Source organism: Haliotis rufescens, unplaced genomic scaffold (genome assembly GCF_023055435.1).
Source record: "Haliotis rufescens isolate VD_foot unplaced genomic scaffold, xgHalRufe1.0.p SCAF_2, whole genome shotgun sequence".
Lineage (NCBI taxonomy): Eukaryota > Metazoa > Mollusca > Gastropoda > Lepetellida > Haliotidae > Haliotis > Haliotis rufescens.
The window spans coordinates 53,890,890-53,904,983 of NW_025963890.1; the positions used below are offsets into that span (position 1 = coordinate 53,890,890).

The 14,094-nt window shown below is 37.0% G+C and overlaps 1 protein-coding gene across 2 annotated transcripts in view; it reads left to right on the plus strand.

The window, feature by feature from the left end:
• The first annotated feature begins 679 nt into the window (after positions 1-679).
• The window catches only part of LOC124140691 (metalloprotease TIKI1-like), a 95,124-nt gene continuing 81,709 nt past the window's right edge, over positions 680-14,094 (plus strand). The window contains exons 1-2 of one of the 2 annotated variants that reach the window (XM_046508385.2): positions 680-1,180; positions 3,326-3,886. In XM_046508385.2, the coding sequence (XP_046364341.2) occupies positions 1,067-1,180; positions 3,326-3,886 (675 nt within the window). In that variant the 5' untranslated portion in view covers positions 680-1,066. The remainder of the gene's footprint in view (positions 1,181-3,325; positions 3,887-14,094) is intronic. The other variant, XM_046508393.2, reaches the window with a different exon arrangement.

Consider the following 14,094-nt stretch of genomic DNA (forward strand, 5'->3'; position numbering starts at 1 on the left):
TATTTCAGCATTCTTTGCATAATGACTAAGAAACCCGTCAAAGGAAATACGTTGATCTGACAAACAGGAGAAAAAATCCAAAAAGTCGTCAATTCACATAAAAAATAACCTCGAATTTCCAAAGACGTCGGGCGATGAGCTAGGGATAAAGAGTCCTCTACAACCGGGAGTACTATAGAATGCGCGACACGCGCCGAGTCCAGCCGGTACAGTACCCCCACTCCCCCTTTAACCAAGCAGAGCCCCGTCTCATCGCTGGGCATCCCTGTAGGGAAAACCATGACTGATTTTATGAACCTCGCGCACGGCTGTCAGAGTATTTGAAGTACGGCAATATGAAATCCACATATGACATTTTGCCATTGTGAATTCTAACTACCTCCCCAACAAGTCATCTTCTTTGAGTGAGAAAACCCTATTCCGGAAACATTGCTTTTATGGTACGGGAATTCAAAATTGTTTTCAGGGTTTTCAGAAAGAATAAAAGCAATATCAATAACTCGGCCCATTGTTTATTGTGGTCACATACAATACAACATTCATGACTGAAAGCTCTTCGAGGGCAGTCTCAAAATGACCACGAACTGACCAGCGCTTCAGTCGGACCCCCCGCCCCCATTCCTCAAAACAAAATCTATTTTTAGTCAACAATGAACCAATAGACGAAGCGGAGAGAAGTGCGCGCACCAGGCGAATTTTCTCTATGGTATATCCAGCTCTCTCGATAGGATGCCAGGAGCATCAAGACGATTTAACTTGTCAAAATTTGTCCGATGGATTGAGTTCAGCACGGACAGCGAGTGATAATCAGTGTCCAACAAAATGGCTCGTCGTTCGGACATGTGCTCTTGTGGAGAGCCCGACGCTGTACGGTGAAAGTACTGTCAAGCGGTGTACAGAGTTCAACCACAACACTTCACACTGACCCTCGTCCCCCCCAGGGCCGAGCACATTGGTTCTGGACACTAGCCTGCGCCCTCGTTATTAGGCGACCGGCGCATTTGGAACTATCTCGGGTACCTAGGAAGGGTTCTCTTCGTGGATATATCCATGGAACCTTGTCAAGATGGTCTACATTGTCTTGTGCACTTTATTCATACTATCTTCCCTTTCCATGGCAAGACGACTGGAAGCCGGCACAGGGAAAAAGCCAAACTGTGATAGCGACTCCTCCAAGGATGTAAGTACTCTGAATAATTTAATTTCCATATCTAAACACAGACTACATAATGAGGAACAGACATAGTCATAAATGAGCTTGGGAGATATATTTTATTTCTAGGTTTATCATTCCTTAGTTTATTTTAAGACGTGCAATGGAATAAACAGATTTTGTAGAAACGCAATGGTTTTCACTGAATGTCTAAGACGGGGTAACGATTCCCTTGTGCATGTGAAAAATGTTTTTATCCCATAACTGCCCGTGTTTATGTTGAAGGTAGATCTTTGATAAATATGACTTCCTTCCAATTCATATCCATAAACTTTACGGTCTCAATAAGCAGGAACTGACTCTAGAAACACTCCGTTTGAAGAATTATGTGAATCCTGTCTCGCAAGATTTAGGCTATATCAAGCAGTGTTTTTAACCTGTATTTAATGTCGATATGTATTGTGTCATACCTTAAGTCTTTCAGATATCGCTTCAGATCTATCTGACAGAAGATGGTTATTTGGAGTTATTTCTGTGATGTTATATCTATCTATTGTTTCGTAGAGATTTCAACACTAAAGACAACACAGTGTTTGCTTCTGAGATTTTGTTAAGTACGTTTTCATTAATTTTGTTGACATTGTAAACAACGTAACTGTTTTGTTTGTAGTCATGCCAAAAGTAGAATAATTTTAGTTGAATAGAGCATTGTGCCAACGAAAATAACCTGCGGTTGTAATCAGCGAGTACAACAATATTTACCAAAACAGATCTTTGGTTCTTTCGGGTATACCCAGAAGGCAATCGGCATCAGTCGGACATATCCGGAGTAGAAACGTAACATTCTCCTGTTGTCCGACTATCTCTTGCATCGCTATGAGCGTGATAAAACTGGGAAAGAAAATAGTCACAGCTATAGAATTATCCCATTCAGGTTAGGGTTGTAGCTTACTGTGAGAGACATACATGGTAAACCTGATATGTTTTCAAAGGTGTCTTTTACAGGACGAGTATAATTGTCGCGAAAAGTTGGCTCGGTGGGAGGGTGAAGATCCGAATGCTTCTGCGCACAGTTTATGCAGCACTGTAAATGGACTCGGATCACTCGATAAAAAAAGTTTCCCAATTTAACAATAATTCCCTGTTATAAAACCTGCTTGTGAATGGACGCAGCAATCACAATACTCTAGATTCGCGTTGTCTGGGCCCATTCACACAGTATACTCGTTTTGCCGTGAATGATATTTCAATCTCTCTGTTTGTATTAGACCCTGCGCGTCAAGCGGACTCCTGTGATTTCGATCTTGTACTGTGACCCCCAGTTACTGAGAGAAAATCCGTGTTTGTTCTTGTTGTACAAATAAAGTAAATTTTACACTCATTTCTAATCTAGCTTAAAAAGAGGTCACTGAATTCAAGAAGCCAGCGCACTTTTAACGCTATGATTTGAACGCTCGTGTTAAGTACTTCCCTTATTTTTTCACTAAGAATTTCACCTTTATCGCTATCGATATAATTTATAAAATGAAAAAAATATTAAATTATCCATGCGTTGAATAATATTTCAAATTGATTATAATGCTACATTTAATCAGAGTTTAAACTTGCAATATTTGCTCGAAAAAGCCTGTCATACAAAAAAACGGCCACTATTATTCGAATTTCATCGAGGAATGTAGGTTACATTTTTTTCTTGACAAATTACGACCCGAGTCTATTAATTTTCTCCGGCAAATAAGATCTTGTTACGTGTTGATTGCTACCTCGTGACGTGAAATATATGTTATTCACAAAATCACAAGCTTAGCCCGATGAGCTGTGCATTGAAGTGGGCTTTCTATTGATAGTTACGGGGTTCTTAGTATCGAGTTAATGGCTTCACAATCTTGTCATCTTCCCCACAGTTCGCAATCACCAGTGTCTCCCAACCAAAGGTATCCGATATGTTTGCACAACGAAATATCTCACCGTCGGCTGTTCTACTCTAAGATTACATTTTCTCTCATCCCCGATTTATATGTACCCCGTTAACCATCAGTAAAGAACCCGTTCTTCCAAGGCTTGAATTTATTCATGTTTTTTCACCACCGTCTCGGGTATATTTTCACAGCGGTAACCCGATCCGTCTTTCATTTTCAATTCTTTACCTTGTATATTCTTGTGTGTTTTCAGCAAAGTCAACTCAACTCTTTTTTGTGGACAATTCACCGCGACCCGCCATCGTATTTCTTCGGGACAATTCACGTGCCCTACACAAGAGTGTGGGATTACATTCCCAGCAACACCAAACATGCATTTCGCCAAGCCGGTAATGTATTCTTTGAGTTGGACTTGACAGATCCTTACACCATCACGTCCCTTGCCAATTGTCAGCTGTTGCCCCATGGGGCCAATCTCTCGGACGTGCTACCTAGGGACATATATATCCGTCTGAAGGAACATTTAGAATATGTCCGCCTCATGATGCCAGGGTGGATGTCGGCGGATCAGAAGGGCAGGGGCCTGTATGCCGACTATTTGTTTAATGCTATTGCCGGAAACTGGGAGAGGAAGCGACCAGTTTGGGTGATGCTTATGGTTAATTCCCTCACAGAAAGTGATATCAAATCCCGAGGGATCCCTGTTTTGGATTTATACCTTGCGCAGTCGGCAGAACGGATAGGTAAAGTCACTGGAGCTGTTGAACGTGTCGAAGAACAGTGTGTGCCGCTCAACGAACTAGATTTCTCCCAGGTAAGAAGAAAATGTTTACAAATGATCCCAAATGATCGTATTTAAATTGTGAAGCGTTGTTTAGTATGCTGTGAATCAAGAACACACCACCAGTATGAATGAATACGTATACTTTTCACCTTGGAAATACACGAACTAAACGGTTGGCCTTACTAAAGGGGGGATAACTCTTATTCTCAACCATTCGTCATTAACTCGTGTTATCCCGGGACAAGCCGAATACAGGTTACGGAAAGGAGCGAGTGGTGACGAATGATTCTTAACAAGACTGCTCGCAAACCCTGATCGTCATCGCAATCTAGAGTATGCTAGCGCTATCTAACTACTGCTATCACGCACGGTGTGACTCCGAATAGCGTCCAAAAGGTTCATTCAAGTGTATTACTATTATTGGTCATCAAGTTTGACGACAAACTGTATTTTTGTAGGAACGTGAAAATAATTTGTTTCGCAGAGTGAATGTAATGAATGCAACGTATACAATATTGCTTTTATATTTGTACTTGCTTGTATATGCTGATGTCAATGTCGCCGAGTTATGGGACATAATAATGACAACATGGGTTTATGTTCATCAAAGTCAATGTTTATCACTTGTTCCTCCACGAAAGCCAATAAAACGCAGGGCAAGAATTTAACAACGCTGCAAAAATGTTTGTTTTGTAAAAACATCTCACCATTTCCTTGTTAAAATTGTATTCATTCATAAGTAATTTTAACATTTTGTCAATGCTATTGACCCGTGGATTATGATGTTTGCTCGCAAGTCTAAAGTAAACAATAATGGAAGGTTTTCAGGACCTCGTAAGAACGTGTGAAATTGTTTTGGTGCGCGGTAATGAATGGCAGGCACTCGCCCGCGAATGGGAGTTGACGGTGTCACGGTTGGCGGCCTAACGTAGCAAAGACCCAACGGAATATGCATCGGCAAATTAGACATGTATACAGCATGTGTAAGAAATTGCCCTGTGGTTAACGAGGCGGGATAACAGTGGCAACAGTTCCCGAATCTTCTGACGACGAATGCTTATTGTTGAAAGACGGCATTTGTTAGTGTCTGTTGTAACAAGTGGTTATCAATATTTTATGGATAGTTTTTCATAGGAAAACGCAGATTAAGGATTTCAGCTCGAAATTAAAGTCAATATTTATAAATAATTTTATTACCTGGATTACGTTTCAGATGTGATATTTTAGTATTTTGGTACAACCGTTTGTTGTCATTACGAGGAAATATCAATAGCGTGTGATTATTATAACAGACGGGTCCAAGTCGCTACTTGTCTTGTATGTGTATTTGGTAGGGAGCCGCCCACAGTTATCCACGTTTTCAAGTAGGGAATAAATTATGACCGTTCCTGTCATGGATATACCAGCTTCTACTTGAGAACTACTCGAGAAACTTTACCCAGTAGCTAATATTGTTGATTTATAATATCTATATCTCATGGATGTACGTTTGGGGATTTGAATAAGGGCTGGTGTTTCAGATGGTATTTGAAGCATTGTCAGTCGATACACAAGTAAGGCCCCAACTTAATCCCCGTTTATACATTACATAGTTGGTGGTAAGGAATATGTAATATATATATTTGAACGTTCACAACTGTCTAACTATTCGGGCAATTTTGTATACGATGTTACCACGTTCGAATTTTGCGGTGAATTACTTTTGAAACTTACAACGTGAAATTAACAACGTCAATCATACGTCCCGGAATGAAACTATTCTGGAAATAAACCCAGCGTACTTGATAACATAGAGTGTTATAAGATATATCACCACCAGCACTTTGTAACTTTGTTCAACTATGTGGACGGTGTATTTGTAGCTGTAGGGAGTCAAGCTAAGAATGCTAACTTGTGTCTTAAATTGTTACAGTGTGGATAGTTGAAACAGACATGAGTATGTGGACGATACTGGAGTTTCACATCAAAAACATTGTTTTCTGTGTCTGCTGGCAGCGCACTGTCGGGAATAAACTTGCCTGTGTGTCTCTCAAAGTGGTTTATTTTTCGGAGTAGGAAACCAAATTTACAGGTGTGTCAGCTTTGAAATCACTTGTATTGTTTGGGTTGACTTTGGAAAGCATGTTGCAGCCATGCACGGAATGTTGACTGTTCTGACAGAGAAGTCGGGGGTATGGCGAGGGATGTTTCCAGGCATTAGGGACTGGTCATTTATTGTAAAGCCGGGGGGTTGGGTGGGGTTGGGCAATAGGAAGGAGGATAAGGGGTGTGAAAATGACAGCGAAAGTGTGTGTGTGTGTGTGTGTGTGTGTGTGTGTGTGTTTGCATTTGAACATTATTTTAGGTCCTAAGACTAATTTCAAATAGATGTAATAAGATAATAATTATTTATTGTGCAAGACATACGCTTTGGGTTTGGTACAGACATTTACAAATAATAACAAATAAACTTTATAAATGATAACAATAATAATTAATACACTATATTCTAAAATACATATGTAATCTCAAAAATATATATGATATTATTTATATTAAAATGTAAGATTAGTTCAGTCTCAACCCAATATTGTATCTGCTTATGTTTGATTATCACACCTAATAATTTCCACATGTAATATGCTGATTAAGGTGTAAATCACAACATAAAAGTCAACAAGTGAATATACACATGCAATAAAACCAATATCAACATGCAATAAAACCAATGAATAAAATTAAACTTGACAGGTAAATTACAAAGCAGAAGAGCCCCACTGCCTACAATGTCAAAATAAGGTAATATATTGAAAGTAATCATTATGTTGTGACTGTAACCCTACTTGCCTATATAAAGCCTCCACGTGATGTTGTAAGGGGGCAGTAGGGGGGTTAACCCCTACCAGCTATAATAGGCATGTCCTGCTGGGCTAATTGTCCCTTAAGACCTGTGCCAGTCTGGTGTATGGCCAAAGGGCTTTATGTTCTGCAGGACTGTATGGCTTGGGAAATTTGTAAGAGTAAATGCCTATTTTGTGTTCCGGGGAATCAGTGAAAACTCCGCATGGGACAATTGAGGACCACGGAAACTATGTAACCCTCTTGATGGAGGTTGGATAATCTGTGTCCGACACCTGTGGGAGTTTTTGTCCCCGGGTGTTGATAATAGTAGCTCTTTATGGTTAAGTAGAGGGATTAGAAAGTGTTTTAGGAAAATGTGAGATAATCATTGCCTTAACAGTTACAGCGAGTGAATCTGATTCACTCATAAGGCTCCTGGGACAGAAAATATCAGGTTTAGTGTTTTTATATTTTTTCAAAATATTAAATGAGATTGTTTTTGAGATAATAAAGATGTTTGGAATTCAGTTTAATCTAAAATGTATATTTTGAAAATTATCAGGTTGATTAATCATTGTGTAGGTACTTTTCTCTTCAATTGAAACATACCCACCCTGGTGATTTTAATCATGATGTAACACTTGATGCCATTTATCAGGTGTAATTATGATCATTTTGGTACCTTCCTCTTCAATTTGACCTACCTACCCTGGTGCTTTTAGCCATGTTATAGAGCTTGATGTCATTCTCCCATGCCTCCAGCCAACAAGGTAGAAATGAAATAATATCAAGAAAATGCGTTTCGTCCTTGTATGATGATATAAAAGGAATAAACGTAAACAAATATTTATCATAGCTTTCTCTTCAATAATGAACAAAAAAGTAAGGATCATAAATATTTTGGGTGATATTTTTATAAGTGCTTAGTCTTCACTTAAAAAAAATATCCCCAAAAATATTCATCATCCTAAGTTTTTCAGTATATACTGAATGTTATCTTACATTTGCAAGAATATTTTATTTCTATGACAGGACACCAAATGGATGATTTAGCTGTAGCTATAACTATTTCTTGGAAGAATCAGATATAACTAAAAATAGTTATGTAAAATAGATGAAATATTAAAAGTTCGAGTAAAAAAATATGTTAAAATAATTAAATAACATGAGATATTTTTGTAACAATTTAATTAAAAAGTTGTCACAACAAGTCAAACTAAAAGATCAAGCAAGCATCTGCACAGTTTCTATTCAAACAGTTTTTCTCATTCCCCTAATATTTTTAATATCCCCCTAATGTATTTACAAATCTGTATGATAGCATTTCTTGTGTATCTACACAAGTCATATATCTTCATAACACAAAGAAGCTCCAAGCTTATGTTGTCCTGCTGTGATATATCTGAATGATATTGTCAAGTGAATACAGAACTACTAAGATTAGTGTCTTAGTTAAAGTAATATAAATTAGGGTTATCACAACATCAAAAGCATCTGACATGTCAGACTGTTGGGGGTTATTTTCAAGTTGTACGAGCCCTGGTGGGATCAATGTCCTAAAGTTACCTTCCCCAATCAGACAGGGAGAGAGAATGATCCTCCATTAAGATGTTTATGTTTTACTTTGGCAACATGCTGTGTGTTAATTCATGTGTTAGAAAAGGGTTTTCAGAATGAAAATATTTTTGTATGAAGTCGGTTACACTAATGCTATTTTTGACAGGGGATATAGGCAGGGATTATGAAGGTCTTCATTTGTTGATAGCGGTATATGTGGAAGCTTCCCGTTTGATAAGATAGTTGATGAGTCCCTGCAAGCTTCAATTAACCCTATCCATTCCTATCCAATCCCTGTTATTAACTTGGGCTATATTGTAACATTAGTTGTAACACTATAGCATTAAAGACGTTAAAGCCAGTATCGCTCTATTCAATACTGATACACTTCTTATTGGCAATTGAGAATGTGCCTGTTATGTTTTCTACAGGGTATATGAAGGGAGATCGTTGCGATGATGATGATGATGATGATTATTATGGTAGTGTTTTTTTTATTCAACAACAAACTCAGCAACATTCCAGCTATATATTGGCGGTCTGTAAATAATCATGTCTAGACCAGACAATCCTGTGATTGACATAATGAGCATTGAGCTTCGCAATTGGAATGCACCAACCAAGTCAGTGAGCCTGACAACCCGATCCATTTAGTCACCTCTTAGGACAAGAATGGGATACTGGGAATATATGCTTACCGGGAATTCCCATTGGTATTTTGGTAATGATCAATTAAAAAGTGTATTATTATGGTGGCAATGATGATCATGATGATGATGATGGCAATGATATATACTACTCAAAAGAAGTTAAAGAACACCTTATTATTTCATTTTACTATAGTTAATCTGTTTAAGGCACATTAACTATAGTAATATGAAAGAAACGGTTGTTCTATTAAAACATTCATTTCATATTTAAGATAAATTGTTTTTACCAATAAGGATTCATTCATATGTGAGATACACATTATTGTATCATGTTATTGTTTAATTACCATGATATATATCATCAGGTGATCTAAGTATGTCGTGACACTTGTAATACAAATGCCAGTCTTGATTAATTCATTTCTTAACGAACTATAACAACCTTTTTCCAACATTTGAAAGCTGATCGTTTGAGACAAAGTACTGAGCATTCTAACATTAGCAAACACATTAATGACTGAGCTTAGACACAATATCTCCAGACTGAAATGTAAGTCAAGGAAATCTTTGTTTCATCCCTGAAATCTAACCAAGGTTTTAGCCAAGGTGGGTCTCATTTAGAATGTAATATATGGCTTTTAAAAAGCTCCATGTCATGTGGCCATTTCCTAGAAGCCAGCGAGACTAAGGGATGATTCCTTTACCTGTCAAGTGTTATTTGGAAGAGGCAAATTAATGGCAGACAGGGTTTATTTGATTGTATCTGTGTTTAACAGTGGAAGATTTCAATGACACAGTCATGGAACAGAGGGTACTCAAATAAAGATGGCATAGATAGTACATATGTTGCCATTGTGACAGGGCCAGACATTTGCTAATTTGTTATGATGTCAAGGTTGATGAACTCGACTATCTTTGACAAAGGTGGTATTTTGATGAATCGCGTTCAGACTCTTTTGCTCCTGTTCAAAGTGGAAAACAGTTGTCTGGTTTGTTCTCGGAAATGTATGGTTAATCCTTTTTGCAATCTCATTAGAATCAGATCTTAGTTCTCGCTATGCGAAACAAAGATCTGAGGACATCCCATTACGGGCCACGTCAAAACGACCTTTCATCCGACCAATCAGAGCTTCGCTTACAAGATCAGTAAAGTGACAGTCGGAATCTGATTTCTAATCATGCAACCTCGAAAACTTTAACATGGGATATTCCCAACGATAGTTACGGGCTTAACGACTGAATCCATACAATCTAGACCATCTATTTGCCATTCCAGAATGTTCTTTTGTTCAGGTTTCAAATTTTTAATTGAGAATTTGTCAAAATATGTTCCAAAGTGTAGTCACCAATTTGAAATTAGTGCCGTAAAGCACGAGAAAGCTGCCATCTGACTGGCTTCTTTGTCAGTCATTCCATTGGTCAGTCAAAGTTCTCGCAAGGTTGGTCTGACATGACCCGTAATGGGTTGTCCTCAGATCTTTGTTTAGCGATAGCGAGAACTAAGATCTTATTTTAATGAGATTGATCTTTTTGTTCCATAATGTATTTTGTAGATGGGTTAATTTGTGAATCATATCAGAAATGAGTGGTTTATGTATACTACTCAAAAGAAGTTAAAGAACACCTGATTCTTTCATATTACTATAGTCTATCTGTCATGCCATAACTATAAACCACTTGCCATGACAAATTAATTTCATAGTAATATGAAATAATCGAGTGTTCTTTAACTTTAACTTTTTTGAGTGGTATAAAATGTTTAAACACCGAAGAAAAACATAGCTTATGACATGACAGTTTTGAACAGGTTTATTTTGTTTGTTGATTAAATGTGTATATATTTAATTTCTTACAAAATTCAATGTTCTTTTTTAGCTTATGAACACAAGCTTGGTGGGTTAAATGAAAGCAAAATATTTAGGCGTTGTATTTATCTACATACTAATCTAGTCATTCAACAGCTGTGTCTGACATACCACTTATGATAGTGTCATAGCACTTGTAATAAACTGTTATTAAGTTCATGCTGTAAGAAAACATTTTTGGTTTTGATAATCAAATTAACTGTTAATGATGTCATTTGCAAACCTTTGATTTTAACATATCTTAACATTGAGAGAACTTATTATCAAGCATATTACTGTATATTATAGGGTATGGCCTTGGCAGAAAATTTGTCCAAAACCCATGACATAAAAAAGGAGGTTGGCCAATTCTCTAAACCAATGCTCTTTGAAAATATTTTGCAGGAACTTAGGTCCACAGAATGTACCTGTGGCAGAAATCTGTGACTGAAACATTTAAGCAGTCCTGTATATAAACTGTCATATATTAATTGGAAGAAATAGCATCACAATTATTTGATAAATCTTAGAATTCATACTTTTCAATTTATGTTTGTGTAAAAAATGTCAGTACATGTATGAATCTTGAGACTGTACCAATATGTAACCACGATCGATAACAGCAATCAACTTGTTTGGGGAGCATTGAGTACACATGAATTATCAGGTTATCCTGGATGTTTGAATGAAATTTGATGATGAATTCTTTTTACAAAACTAAAAACCAGATGAAAGAGTTTCATTGGATAAGGATTGAAAATAAATACGACTGTCAAGATTGTTTTAACATTTTTCTACCTGCTCGAGAAATTTATAAGGGAATTTTACCTGAATCACAAGCATTTATGTTTTGCAAAAAAACAGAACCAAAACTTTTCAGTTAAAACATACTTTTACCATGTCTACCACCATAGTGAAAAGTTGATACTTTTATAATTACAAGGATATAAATGTGTGTTGGTTTAGCCATGCCTTGAATCTGGAGTGACACTAAATGTCGGCCTCATTTGATGGCCATTGTATCGAATGTCTCACCCACCAAGGATGTGATTAGTGATATACAGGATAGGGGCCTAAAAGGCATGACACTATCCCCAGAACATGTACATGTACTATGTTTTAACTACAAAATATGGTAAGACCTGGGGTCTTGTTACCCTATTGACAATCCATGTCCCGACTGTCTAGCACAAACAATATGGAAAAATGCAGATAACAGCAAGGTAATGTGGGTTTAAGCTTGATAAGATACCGCGCTATCCTTTTCACTTAGATCGTCCTTACAATAATAAACAAAACGAGTAACAATAAAGTGCTAAATATTTTACCTGACCTTGCTACCATCTCACAGTTGTTATGGGTAGGTGAAAACAATTTTTTTTTAAACATTTTAAAAATGACCTTATCAGCAAAAATAGTTATAAAAATGTTTACATATTCTTGAGCAGAATATTTATGAATGTAACAAAATATTTGTATAAATATTTTATACAAAACCATAAAAAGAGTTTAAAAAATGAATATTTCTGAATACTTGGATGATAATGGGTTTTTGAAAAAAGAACAATCTCCATTTTGTGTGATGCTGTTTTGTTACAATTTTGTCCTGCTTTGAAATGAAGACGAAGATGTGCCGATACGCCCATACTGCATATTAGCATGTTACCTCAGTAGTATCATATTGCATTGATTTTCATATGAATAGGCGTGCAAGTTTTATTGACGTACATTTGTGAGCCGCTGTAAGGAATATCCTTGATATAGACAAAATCACTCAAAGACATCACAGCCGATGATGACAGGATACGTGTTGTGATAAGGCCTACATGTCTAAGAGCGCTTAAATTTTTAAATATTTACAAAACAAACATTTACTTTTAATCTAAAAAGAAAATATTTCAATCCAGCGGCTTGAAGTTGAAGTATTGTGCTTTTCAACTCTTTTAGATGAATTTTTTACTTATTTTGTGTTATCTTTTTTTTAAGTGGTTAAAGTTTAAACCTAGGTTAAATGTCATGACTTAAGCATTCTTTCGTGTCTAAATTCGCTTGTTGTATGAAAATGAAAAATGTTTTGTGTTGAAACAGTATACATTTTGCTGACCCCACTTTGTGAAACGTCAAGACAATAGCCTAAAGACATTAGCTTTAAACTGTTGCTAGGTGATGAATGGGAATTTTACGAGGTAAGGAAATGTAACTGACTTTCAAGAGAGCATGACAATAGCATATATATCACCCCCAAAAGTAATAAACATAGTCCATCCCCAACATTGTTTAAAGTACACAGAGTAAAAAAATATTAAAAATTACAAACCACTTTTTAGGTAGTAATAATAAATTGTATATGACTGTAGTTTTTCCTAAATCAAAGTGATGAGGCGTTATGTAGTTATATAAACCTATGAGATAACCACCGTTCTTTTATAATAAAAAATAAACAAAAACAACCTACATGATGCTGGTTGAAACCTGTGCAGGCAGAAATGAGAAACTAAAGTCATTTTTACCGAATCATCACGCAGTATGGAATCGCTGACAGCAGATTAGAAATTACACCCTCCATTTCTCAGGAACTAGCAATGGGGACAGACAGGGGTATACCCTTAAGAATGTGTTGAAAGAATTATGTCAGTTACATTTTAAGCGATTTAATGAATTATGATTCATTCACTGCCCTTTGTTATCTCTTCAACAGGATCAGAGTTGGTGGCTTTCCGTGTCCCTTCCTTCAAACTTACGGAAAATAACCTAAAAAATACAGTTAAATCAGCAGTGAATGTCATAGGAACTGTCTAAATGAAGAATACTTTGACTGTGATATTATCAAAACAACAGCATTGTTGAATTTATCGCATTAAACAAGATTGCGAATTATCAGTATTGCTAGTCCTGGTGGTACATTATGCATATATGCATCTATTATACACATGTCTTTGTCATATCCGGCCAATTGTTTAATAAATCGATGAAATCTTCTCTTACCATGTGTAGCAGGGCGTGGAGTCATCCACAGATGACAACCTTACCTTGTCAGCTTGCAAATTTTATGGCTGCTACACATGCGCACATGTTTGCCACTGTTCTGGTGTCATTTGGTCAAAATGGAGGTTGAGATCTCCTTTCAGTGATTCCATGCTGCGTGTCATCATGGTCATATCACAAAGGGTCATTCCTATGGTCATGGGTTCGAATCCCAGACACGCCCTGATTCTGAACTTGTGGCCTGTGTCTTGGAATGAGATTTGCAGCCTGTGCATGTGTGGTTGTCTTGTTGAACAGAAGTTTAGGCTTTAGTCTCCATGTTTTCACAGTTGGAATGGAGTGGCTGGTGTCTGTGTGTGACACACTCCCATGTTGGGGTCAG